Source organism: Amphiura filiformis, chromosome 19 (assembly GCF_039555335.1).
Source record: "Amphiura filiformis chromosome 19, Afil_fr2py, whole genome shotgun sequence".
Classification (NCBI taxonomy): Eukaryota; Metazoa; Echinodermata; class Ophiuroidea; order Amphilepidida; family Amphiuridae; genus Amphiura; species Amphiura filiformis.
Window position 1 is genome coordinate 37,167,820 of NC_092646.1, and position 13,915 is coordinate 37,181,734.

At 35.4% G+C, this 13,915-nt stretch overlaps 1 protein-coding gene across 1 annotated transcript in view; it reads right to left on the reverse strand.

Moving 5' to 3' along the window:
- The window catches only part of LOC140140547 (arylsulfatase B-like), a 33,851-nt gene extending 21,219 nt beyond the window's left edge, over positions 1-12,632 (reverse strand). The window contains exon 1 of the mRNA XM_072162306.1: positions 12,587-12,632. Coding sequence (XP_072018407.1) covers positions 12,587-12,632 — 46 coding nt within the window. The remainder of the gene's footprint in view (positions 1-12,586) is intronic.
- Between the last annotated feature and the right edge of the window lie 1,283 nt (positions 12,633-13,915).

The following is a 13,915-nucleotide window of genomic DNA, read 5'->3' on the forward strand; positions in this document are numbered from 1 at the left end:
ATTATTATTTTCTCATCCAAAAGAATGAGAAAATTTGAATTCTCACCATTTTGGCCGTTTCTCATCAAAATGTCCGTTTTCTCATCCAAAACTTCCTCTAGTGTAAGTTGTCATACAGACCAAAAATCACATCATCATCATCATCATCATCATCATCATCATCATCATCATCATCATCATCATCATCATCATCATCATCATCATTATAAATACATACATACATAATTATCACACGTAGGTCTGGGCATACGTAATTATTTATTTATTTATTGAATTATTTATTTATCTATCGTTCAAACATACAACAAATCCGTATGCGAGTTAACGCATCATAAAGAATTCCTTCATAATCACTATGTAGCAAGTCCTTCATTCAGTCTCGTTCCAAAACTAAGTCTAATCGTGAAATTTAAATATACTGTATGGACTTTGCATTTTAGGATGCGCACATGACGATAAGCCAACGGTATACCACACGCAAATCAATGCATACCATCGATAATCCACTACTAATAAAGATTTGATCATAGTGATTTCTATTATTCTATGAATATGGTGGTATATCGTTAATTTATGTGTTTATGGTGTACAAATCGACACAATATTTTCACAACAATATGGATTACCGATATGATCATTTCAGAAATTAATTTTTTTAGCGCAATTTGTCAATTTAAATAACATGATTAATATGACACTTCTCAATGAACAAAACCAAACCAAAACCACTGGCCTTCAATAGCTCAATCGGTTAGAGCGCTCTTGATATGCAGTTAGCAGGGCGGGTTCGAATCAATCCAAGTATTTTTGTTTTCCTATTTATTAATTGTTACAGATATTTCAGGAAATTTTTCTTTCAAATAACTTTGCAGAGCAACTGTTGTCAAACTCTTTTTATTTTTTCAACTAAAATGCAAAATGTCACTATTATGCGCAGTTTATTGTGTCTTCTTAGTATATCAGGCAGATTCTCCTATACTCCGTTTGTTGTGCTATAAGTTAATATGTTGTTTCATGAAGATGATTAATATTTTCCTGTGATTTATCCCTAAATCGTGGACTATACATTTACCATGTTTACTAGTATTCATCCTTATGATCACCAGGACCTACAAGGATATGAATTTGAAAACATCTCCTTGCGCATTTACACATAGATTTTCTTAGAATGTGAATTTGCATGGTTTTTATGGTCCGGTATACATTTTCATTGACCGTTCCCTTAATTTACAGTATTTAATACTGCCCATTTTATAAAACTGAGAACATATTGTTGTGATAAACCGTGCCAAATTTGGTTGTAATAGCTGCTTCCGTTTTAAAGATATGAGCCAAAAACCGATTTTAGATGATTTTTTGGACATCGCCAATACAATCCCGGACATAAGTCGTTCGAACACTTGTGTCAAAGTAGGACTGTTTGAGACCGTATTTCTGATATACTTGACATATTAAAATTTCGCTTTCTTTGACGTGGAGTCTGAACCATTTCCTACTACTACAACCCTCCCCCTGCCCCACCAATCAATGTTGGATGTTTCTAGGGTTCATGACCAAAAAACAACCAACAACATTGATCAGGGGAATGGGGGCATATTTGAGGTACCCATGTTAAAGTGTTCGAACAATTATGACCGGGATTGTATTTGCGATGTCAAAATATAACATCTAAATTTGGTTTTGGCTCATATCTTTAAAACCAAAGTAGGTATTACAACAAAATTTGGCACACATTATCACAATGATATGTGTCATGTGTTCTGAATTGGACAGCATGATATTGATTAAATTAAGGGAACGGTCAATGAAAATGTGTCGCACACCATGTAAACCTATGTGAAAACTGTCCTATTTTCAAGAGTGTTTTGCCTGCCAATTTAAAATGATTTAGTAGAATTCAATGATTTTTTTTAGATATTATTCCTGAAAGTAAGAACTTTATATACACAATAATATTTTCTATGGGGAACCTTTATATTTTAGGGATCGGTCAATATAAATATTGAATATTATAGGTTTTTTGTTTGTATATTAGGTACTTTTTTCGGAGAAAAGACCACATTTTGATATTAAGTGTTAAAAAGAAATCATTTTCATTGCAAATATATTTAAATTGTGTACAATTTAATAAATATTCGATATTAAATGCCAAACTTTGTGCTAAATTGATCACTGATTGAGCCACTGGAAGTGAATTACCGCAGAGGCAAGATTTATCTTCAGTAGATAGCAGGGTTTATCTTCAGTAGATAGCAAACCACTGCACAACCTGTACGTTTTTGGTTCGTGATCAGTAGAGTACAATCATTTCGACCCATATAAACAGAAAGCCAGAGATTCACAGATGGAGGCGACACCCCGAGCAATGTGTTTTGGGATTTTATCCTCAATTCAAATATTAAAGTGAAAAACAAAACAATCAACGTGCATTTTCAAGAAATTTGATGTAAATGTCAAAATCCAAAATGTTAATATATCTTATTAAGATAAAGTTACTTAATGACTCATCATTAAAAATGAAAAAATTGTAAAAATATATCCATTTACTTTTGATTATTTTATTCAACAGTGTTAAAGCAATTTAATGTGTAAATGAGATGGGACGATAATGACAATGTTTAACACTAGAGGAAGTTTTGGATGAGAAAACGGACATTTTGATGAGAAACGGCCAAAATGGTGAGAATTTAAATGTTCTCATTCTTTTGGATGAGAAACTTCCTGGTGTGTGTGTCAATCATTATTGTCTTATTAAAACTGGTGAGAATTGCTAATCCCCGCTGAGCTCAAAATAAACATTATTATTTTCTCATCCAAAAGAATGAGAAAATTTGAATTCTCACCATTTTGGCCGTTTCTCATCAAAATGTCCGTTTTCTCATCCAAAACTTCCTCTAGTGTAAGTTGTCATACAGACCAAAAATCACATCATCATCATCATCATCATCATCATCATCATCATCATCATCATCATCATCATCATCATCATCATCATCATCATTATAAATACATACATACATAATTATCACACGTAGGTCTGGGCATACGTAATTATTTATTTATTTATTGAATTATTTATTTATCTATCGTTCAAACATACAACAAATCCGTATGCGAGTTAACGCATCATAAAGAATTCCTTCATAATCACTATGTAGCAAGTCCTTCATTCAGTCTCGTTCCAAAACTAAGTCTAATCGTGAAATTTAAATATACTGTATGGACTTTGCATTTTAGGATGCGCACATGACGATAAGCCAACGGTATACCACACGCAAATCAATGCATACCATCGATAATCCACTACTAATAAAGATTTGATCATAGTGATTTCTATTATTCTATGAATATGGTGGTATATCGTTAATTTATGTGTTTATGGTGTACAAATCGACACAATATTTTCACAACAATATGGATTACCGATATGATCATTTCAGAAATTAATTTTTTTAGCGCAATTTGTCAATTTAAATAACATGATTAATATGACACTTCTCAATGAACAAAACCAAACCAAAACCACTGGCCTTCAATAGCTCAATCGGTTAGAGCGCTCTTGATATGCAGTTAGCAGGGCGGGTTCGAATCAATCCAAGTATTTTTTTTTCCTATTTATTAATTGTTACAGATATTTCAGGAAATTTTTCTTTCAAATAACTTTGCAGAGCAACTGTTGTCAAACTCTTTTTTTTTTCAACTAAAATGCAAAATGTCACTATTATGCGCAGTTTATTGTGTCTTCTTAGTATATCAGGCAGATTCTCCTATACTCCGTTTGTTGTGCTATAAGTTAATATGTTGTTTCATGAAGATGATTAATATTTTCCTGTGATTTATCCCTAAATCGTGGACTATACATTTACCATGTTTACTAGTATTCATCCTTATGATCACCAGGACCTACAAGGATATGAATTTGAAAACATCTCCTTGCGCATTTACACATAGATTTTCTTAGAATGTGAATTTGCATGGTTTTTATGGTCCGGTATACATTTTCATTGACCGTTCCCTTAATTTACAATATTTAATACTGCCCATTTTATAAAACTGAGAACATATTGTTGTGATAAACCGTGCCAAATTTGGTTGTAATAGCTGCTTCCGTTTTAAAGATATGAGCCAAAAACCGATTTTAGATGATTTTTTTTGGACATCGCCAATACAATCCCGGACATAAGTCGTTCGAACACTTGTGTCAAAGTAGGACTGTTTGAGACCGTATTTCTGATATACTTGACATATTAAAATTTCGCTTTCTTTGACGTGGAGTCTGAACCATTTCCTACTACTACAACACGACCCCTGCCCCACCAATCAATGTTGGATGGTGCTAGGGGTTAATGACCAAAAAAACAACCAACAACATTGATCAGGGGGAATGGGGGCATATTTGAGGTACCCATGTTAAAGTGTTCGAACAATTATGACCGGGATTGTATTTGCGATGTCAAAAATATAACATCTAAATTTGGTTTTTGGCTCATATCTTTAAAACCAAAGTAGGTATTACAACAAAATTTGGCACACATTATCACAATGATATGTGTCATGTGTTCTGAATTGGACAGCATGATATTGATTAAATTAAGGTAACGGTCAATGAAAATGTGTCGCACACCATGTAAACCTATGTGAAAACTGTCCTATTTTCAAGAGTGTTTTGCCTGCCAATTTAAAATGATTTAGTAGAATTCAATGATTTTTTTTAGATATTATTCCTGAAAGTAAGAACTTTATATACACAATAATATTTTCTATGGGGAACCTTTATATTTTAGGGATCGGTCAATATAAATATTGAATATTATAGGTTTTTTGAATGTAAATTAGGTACTTTTTTCGGAGAAAAGACCACATTTTGATATTAAGTGTTAAAAAGAAATCATTTTCATTGCAAATATATTTAAATTGTGTACAATTTAATAAATATTCGATATTAAATGCCAAACTTTGTGCTAAATTGATCACTGATTGAGCCACTGGAAGTGAATTACCGCAGAGGCAAGATTTATCTTCAGTAGATAGCAGGGTTTATCTTCAGTAGATAGCAAACCACTGCACAACCTGTACGTTTTTGGTTCGTGATCAGTAGAGTACAATCATTTCGACCCATATAAACAGAAAGCCAGAGATTCACAGATGGAGGCGACACCCCGAGCAATGTGTTTTGGGATTTTATCCTCAATTCAAATATTAAAGTGAAAAACAAAACAATCAACGTGCATTTTCAAGAAATTTGATGTAAATGTCAAAATCCAAAATGTTAATATATCTTATTAAGATAAAGTTACTTAATGACTCATCATTAAAAATGAAAAAAATTGTAAAAATATATCCATTTACTTTTGATTATTTTATTCAACAGTGTTAAAGCAATTTAATGTGTAAATGAGATGGGACGATAATGACAATGTTTAACACTAGAGGAAGTTTTGGATGAGAAAACGGACATTTTGATGAGAAACGGCCAAAATGGTGAGAATTTAAATGTTCTCATTCTTTTGGATGAGAAACTTCCTGGTGTGTGTGTCAATCATTATTGTCTTATTAAAACTGGTGAGAATTGCTAATCCCCGCTGAGCTCAAAATAAACATTATTATTTTCTCATCCAAAAGAATGAGAAAATTTGAATTCTCACCATTTTGGCCGTTTCTCATCAAAATGTCCGTTTTCTCATCCAAAACTTCCTCTAGTGTAAGTTGTCATACAGACCAAAAATCACATCATCATCATCATCATCATCATCATCATCATCATCATCATCATCATCATCATCATCATCATCATCATCATCATTATAAATACATACATACATAATTATCACACGTAGGTCTGGGCATACGTAATTATTTATTTATTTATTGAATTATTTATTTATCTATCGTTCAAACATACAACAAATCCGTATGCGAGTTAACGCATCATAAAGAATTCCTTCATAATCACTATGTAGCAAGTCCTTCATTCAGTCTCGTTCCAAAACTAAGTCTAATCGTGAAATTTAAATATACTGTATGGACTTTGCATTTTAGGATGCGCACATGACGATAAGCCAACGGTATACCACACGCAAATCAATGCATACCATCGATAATCCACTACTAATAAAGATTTGATCATAGTGATTTCTATTATTCTATGAATATGGTGGTATATCGTTAATTTATGTGTTTATGGTGTACAAATCGACACAATATTTTCACAACAATATGGATTACCGATATGATCATTTCAGAAATTAATTTTTTTAGCGCAATTTGTCAATTTAAATAACATGATTAATATGACACTTCTCAATGAACAAAACCAAACCAAAACCACTGGCCTTCAATAGCTCAATCGGTTAGAGCGCTCTTGATATGCAGTTAGCAGGGCGGGTTCGAATCAATCCAAGTATTTTTTTTTTCCTATTTATTAATTGTTACAGATATTTCAGGAAATTTTTCTTTCAAATAACTTTGCAGAGCAACTGTTGTCAAACTCTTTTTATTTTTTCAACTAAAATGCAAAATGTCACTATTATGCGCAGTTTATTGTGTCTTCTTAGTATATCAGGCAGATTCTCCTATACTCCGTTTGTTGTGCTATAAGTTAATATGTTGTTTCATGAAGATGATTAATATTTTCCTGTGATTTATCCCTAAATCGTGGACTATACATTTACCATGTTTACTAGTATTCATCCTTATGATCACCAGGACCTACAAGGATATGAATTTGAAAACATCTCCTTGCGCATTTACACATAGATTTTCTTAGAATGTGAATTTGCATGGTTTTTATGGTCCGGTATACATTTTCATTGACTGTTCCCTTAATTTACAATATTTAATACTGCCCATTTTATAAAACTGAGAACATATTGTTGTGATAAACCGTGCCAAATTTGGTTGTAATAGCTGCTTCCGTTTTAAAGATATGAGCCAAAAACCGATTTTAGATGATTTTTTTGGACATCGCCAATACAATCCCGGACATAAGTCGTTCGAACACTTGTGTCAAAGTAGGACTGTTTGAGACCGTATTTCTGATATACTTGACATATTAAAATTTCGCTTTCTTTGACGTGGAGTCTGAACCATTTCCTACTACTACAACCCTCCCCCTGCCCCACCAATCAATGTTGGATGTTTCTAGGGGTTCATGACCAAAAAAACAACCAACAACATTGATCAGGGGAATGGGGGCATATTTGAGGTACCCATGTTAAAGTGTTCGAACAATTATGACCGGGATTGTAGATCAGGTATTATAGGGTATGCAATACGACGTTACTCATTGTAATTCTCATTTAAATATATTTTGTCCTACCACGGGCAAATTCGCATGATAATAGGACAATAAAACATGATTGTGATATGTATGAATTGTTGTTGAATCGATTCAGAGACCTGACTCTCTGTCATCTTCAGCTATCGTAGAACATGACAATTGTCATACCGTCCCGGTAGGTTGATTACAAACACTCTGTAGGTGTGGAAAATTGTTCCGTATGGAAGGCCAGCAGGAAAAAAAATATCCAAATAACATTTATCAAGCATATATAGTACGGAAGCGTCTATGTGACACAACAACACAAGATAATTATCTTGCCATGTCGACTTATTATCAGCATTATGTCAACATGACGATATTAGATATCTCGCCAAGACAACTGAACAAACAAGTCAACATGGCAAGATAAATTATCATGCTAAGTCGACATACCAAAAATGGATATCGTCTTCGCGAAATAAATTATTATGCCAAGTCAATTTAGCAACAAATTAATGTCTACATAGCAGGATATTTTGTCACGTCCAGTTGACTTAACAAACAATATAAGCCAACATGGTAAGATAAATTATCATAACAAGGAATAGTAATTTTTGAGACCGTATAATTTAAATCATTGAAAAGCATCCTCGGGATGTAGAGGAGGGGCGGCCCGAAATTAAAGGGAAAATTAAATCTCAAAAGACCGCCGACAACCGCCGCTGAATAGGGATATCCAACTAGATTGCCTGCAGGGCTACAAAGAACCACAAACCGCGAAATTTGGATATCCAGCTAGATTGCCCGGCAGGACTCAGGAACCACAAATCTTGAAATATGGATATCCTACAAATTAAAACCACAAACCGCGAAAAACCGCCAACAACTGCCGCTTAAAAGAAATATTCAACTATATTGCCCCGCAGGGCTACAAAGAACCACAAACCGCGAAATTTGGATATCCAACTAGATTGCCCGCAGGGCTATAAAGAACCATAAACCGCGAAATATGGATGTCCAACAAGTTTTAACTATAAATTAGCCCTCGATAGAGGGCAAGCCTTGAAGGATTAGGGAAATTATAACCACGAACCGCGAAAGTTGCCTTAACAAACAATATAAGTCAACATGGTAAGATAAATTATCATACCAAGTAATAGTAATTTTGACACCGTATAATTTAAATTATTGAAAAGCATCCTCGGGATGTAGAGGAGGGCGGCCCGAAATTAAAGGGAAAATTAAATCTCAAAAGACCGCCGACAACCGCCGCTCAATAGGGATATCCAACTAGATTGCCCCGCAGGGCCACAAAGAACCACAAACCGCGAAATTTGGATATCCAGCTAGATTGCCCCGCAGGACTCAGGAACCACAAATCTTGAAATATGGATATCCTACAAATTAAAACCACAAACCGCGAAAAACCGCCAACAACTGCCGCTTAATAGAAATATTCAACTATATTGCCCCGCAGGGCTACAAAGAACCACAAACCGCGAAATTTGGATATCCAACTAGATTGCCCGCAGGGCTATAAAGAACCATAAACCGCGAAATATGGATGTCCAACAAGTTTTAACTATAAATTAGCACTCGATAGAGGGCAAAGCTTGAAGGATTAGGGAAATTATAACCACGAACCGCAAAAGTTGCCTTAACAAACAAGATAAGTCAACATGGTAAGATAAATTACCATACCAAGTAATAGTAATTTTTGACACCGTATAATTTATATTATTTAAAAGCATCCTCGGGATGTAGAGGAGGGGGCGGCCCGAAATTAAAGGGAAATTAAATCTCAAAAGACCGCCGACAACCACCGCTCAATAGGGATATCCAACTAGATTGCCCCGCAGGGCTACAAAGAACCACAAACCGCGAAATTTGGATATCCAGCTAGATTGGCCCGCAGGAATCAGGAACCACAAATCTTGAAATATGGATATCCTACAAATTAAAACCACAAACCGCGAAAAACCGCCAACAACTGCCGCTCAATAGAAATATCCAACTAGATTGCCCCGCAGGGCTATAAAGAACCACACGCCGCGAAATATGGATGTCCAACAAGTTTTAACTATAAATTAGCCCTCGATAGAGGGCAAAGCTTGAAGGATAAGGAAAATTATAACCACGAACCGCGAAAGACCTCCAACAACCACCTCAATAGAGATATCCAACTAGATTGCCTGCAGGGCTACAAAGAACCACAAACGGCGAAATTTGGAAATCCAACTAGATTGCCCCGCAGGGCTACAAAGAACCACACACCGCGAAATATGGATATCCAACAAGCTTAAACAATCAATTAGCCCCGATAGAGGACAGGGCTTGAAGAATAAAGGAATACCACGAACCGCGAAAGACCGCCAACAACCGCCGCTCAATAGAGATATCCAACTTGATTGCCTGCAGGGCTACAAAGAACCACAAACGGCGAAATGTGGATATCCAACTAGATTGCCCCAGGGCTACAAAGAACCACGTACATATACTCGTATTTTTTTATTATCATAAATCAAGGATAATATTATTCAAACTTCTATTTTTCGCTTTATTCGTCTTATGGAGTACTTCGTAACCGGATGACTTTTCAAGCTTGGAGCTACTCGGCTTCATTCATAAAAAGAAAGGAAATCTACCAAAAAAACGTTGACAACGTAAAGAAAGCAGCAAGTTTAAAAAGCCCCCACCTCGGCTCACTTTTTGAAACTTGGTCCCATTTGTAAAAAAAAATGATTTAAACTTTGTCATAATTATCAACTTAAAACATTTCCAGAAGTGTTATGAATCTTTAATGTGCCGATGCGATATATTACTTAAAAGTTGTTAGCATTCTGGAACGATCAGAGAGGTTATTATGTTGTTCTTGGCCAATATCCTATATATGTTTTGTTTTATAATAATTATTAACTTCATGATCAATGATTGAATTAAACGAATAACAAGTAGGCATGTTAAAGGCAATGATGCTATTGTTTAAACGTTAAAAACACCGATTTGCTGTTGATATTCAAAATGGGACCAAGTTTCAAAAAGTGAGCCGAGGTGGGGGCTTTTAAAACTTGCTGCTTTCTTTACGTTGTCAACGTTTTTTTGGTAGATAAACATTACTGGAAATAGAATGGCAATAGATTAAATAACGTAGATATATGTTACATACAACATATTGTACGTCTAATACTCGGAGTCTGCTTACTGAGTTTGGACTGATAAGTTACGCATCACTTATTGATTGTTTTCTGCTGCTTTCTATAGATGTTTACTGAAAAATACAGCAATTTGTGATATGTCATGCATAAACAAAGTTTTATGTATTAATTTACCATGTTTACCGTTCCGGAGATACGACCAAAAAGGTAAAATATTATTTTTGGCTCCACTGGGTACGGCCAGATCAGTTCAGGGTCGAACTTGATATTTACAAACGGTCTCAAATTGTTGACACTCTCAAAAGTATTGTAATTAAAAAAAAAAAAAAAAAGTTTGTTATCAATTTACTAATTGCCGTTTGAAATTATATGTTGGGTCCTATTCATCCGGGCTTTAATTCAGCATCGAAGTGGTTACGTAATTCTCTTGGTTACCGGATCACGCTATTTTGGTATACCTTCGAGTGCCATATACTTTGTGTGGTGATTGTTTCGATCGTGGTTCATTACTCAAGCGCGTGATCCCGTTGACATAGTAACATTATGTATTAACTTCGCTGTCGAATTGACTTAGCACACCCGCGTTTTCCGTTGTTGTTATCATATCTGAAAATGCCAAATATGGACTCCCATCATGCGCGTATTTTTTTTTTTGGGGGGCTTTGGGGACGTTAGCCCCCCCCGTGGTCAAAGTAGGGGCGGCAAAAACGAAGGGGGGGCTAAAGAAGAAGGGCGGCCAAAACGTGGGCGGCAAAAACGAACGCCTAAAATCCTTTTTTTTTTTTTTTTTTTTTTTTTTTTTTAGCTCTTCACTTTTTCAAACGACCGTGAAAAAAATTGGGTCAACCTTTTCGGGCTGTTAAGGGCTGGGGTATGAACGTTTGGGCAGTATTTATTTTGGGACATTAGAGCACATCAGACATATCGAATTGCATTCTGAATACGAAGAATGTCATTCTGATATCAAATAATTTTGATTTTTGAAATTCGCAATTTAATACACATTTTATGGCAAATCATTAAAATTGATATTTTTGATATTTAACAGTACTTGAAGTAAACTTTGTAAATCTGATGATTTATACTTAAAGTGTATGTAGGTGGGATGAAAAGCCGACGATCAATTGAAAATTTTGACCTTTCGTATTGAAGATATGGATTTTTTCCCAAAACACCAAAAAAATTAGGTCTTTTTGGGAAAAAAATCCATATCTTTAATACGAAAGGTCAAAATTTTCAATTGACCGTCGGCTTTTCCTCCCTGCTACATACACTTTAAGAATATATCATTAGATTTAAATAATTTACTTCGAGGACTGTTATATATCAAAATTTGAAAAATATCAAATTTTTATAATTTGTCATAAAATTTGTATTATATTGTGATTTTCAAAAATGAAAATTATTTGATATCAGAAAGACATGCTTCGTATTCAGAATGCAATTGATAGGTCTGAAGTGCTCTCATGTCCCACAAAAAATACTGTCGAAACGCAATAAACGCTCATTTTAGATCCCTTAAGGAAGGGGCGGCAAAATTGTTTCTTCTTCAGCCCCCCGTGGTTGGGGCGGCCACGGTACGCCACTGCCCATCTTCCATGTCTTCCGTAAAAATCCCCGGTAAAACTCTAACCCACTTAGAAAACATGACCTTAAGGGGGTACTACACCCCTCGATATATTTGTGTATATTTTTTCATTTTTCTCAAAAACTAATAACACAGTGGTAACAAAAGTTATGTATATTATAGGGGCAAGGAATCCAATTACTACACTGGAATTTCAGCGACCCAATACAAGCAGTTCGTTATTTATGATAAGGTACCGCTAGGATGTACCTCATTTCCTATCATATATACTAAACCACTTGTCTTGAGTCACTGAAATTTTAGTGTGGTAATTGGATTCCTTGCCCCAATAATATACATAACTTTTGTTACCACTGTGTTATTATTTTTTGAGGAAAATTCAAAAATAATATCAAATTTACCACAGGGTGTAGTACCTCGGTGTAGTACCCCCTTAACCCCCTCACAGGAGGTGTAGATTTCAAATGGAGTCACCCGTCCAGGTAGCCCCATTTGATATTCACACTCCCCGTGTGGAAAATTAAGATCATGTCTTCCATAGGATGTGCATGGACTTCAACTGGAATAGCACAAAATACTTACAAGCTAATGTCACCATCACCAACAACACACCAGCCACTCCCTTCATTGTGGCATTTAAAATGTAGATTGTCTTGTGAGCGAGACCGACTTCACTTGTGCAATAGTAGCCTTTTTGGCAGCAACTTTCGCGGGCAACTTTCTCGTTAACCTGTGGATCCCTTCAGCAGCTTCTATAACACCTGAGGGAAACACTTTGCTGTATTGGCGTATTCGGCAAAATACTGGCACGATCAGAAAGACACCTTAAGGAATGAAACAGATAATAGCAAATGAAGTGTATGGAGTGGTTGGTGCAAGGCCCTATCTTACACAACCCTATCTGCAATTATAGCTGCCCTATAGACATTTGGTAATATGCATTCTACATTGCACTGGCGCATCTTAAAATATGACACCTGGCAGCTATAACTCAGATGGACATTCTTGGACTTGGACTTGGCTCTCTGATTTGGAGCTATTTATGTAAGCGAATATTGTTTTGATCATCCTTGTTTTTATCATCCTGTGACTTGAGCCAGAAAATTTGGTTATACAACCGACCGATGGTAAACAACGAAATCACGAAATGGTCCACAAGTTTCTCCGGGCCAAGTCTCGTGTTAAAAACAACAACACGCAAGGACAATACAAGCAACCCGTGAAAGGGACTCGGTCACCAGCCCTTTGCACAGTATTTATTGTGGGACCTGAGAGCACATCCGACGCACCAAATTGCATTCTGAATACAAAGAATGTCCTCCTGATATCTTTTGGTTTGTTTTTTTTAAATTCGCGATATAGACCTAATATAAATTTTATATGGCAAATTATTAAAAATTGACATTTTTGACATTTTTGAAGTTTCCCAAAGGTTTCCCAAAACATGAAAATACCTAAAGTATTTAGGTATTTCATAAAATTTGATGTATGTCTCCAATACGAAACGTAAAATTGTTTATATTATGATGGTCAGCTTTTCCTCACAGCTACATACACTTTAAGTACATATCATTAGATTTATAAAGTTTACTTCAAGGACTGTTAAATGTCAAGAATTCAGGTTGGCATAAAATTTGTATTATATCGCGAATTTCAAAAAATCAAAATGATTGAATATCAGAAGAACATTGCTCGTATTCATAATGCAATTTGGTGTGTCTGATGTGCTCTCAGGTTCCATAAAAATACTGTGCAATAGTGAGCTAAGTTAATACGGTGAACATTTACCAAATGGAACAGGGGCGGATCCAGGAATTGTCAATAGGGAGGGGGCGGCGCGGCGCCGACACAAAGTTAGGCGCCGCTCTGCAAAAATTAGGGTGGGGCGGGGCGCCCCCCTTAAATCCGCCC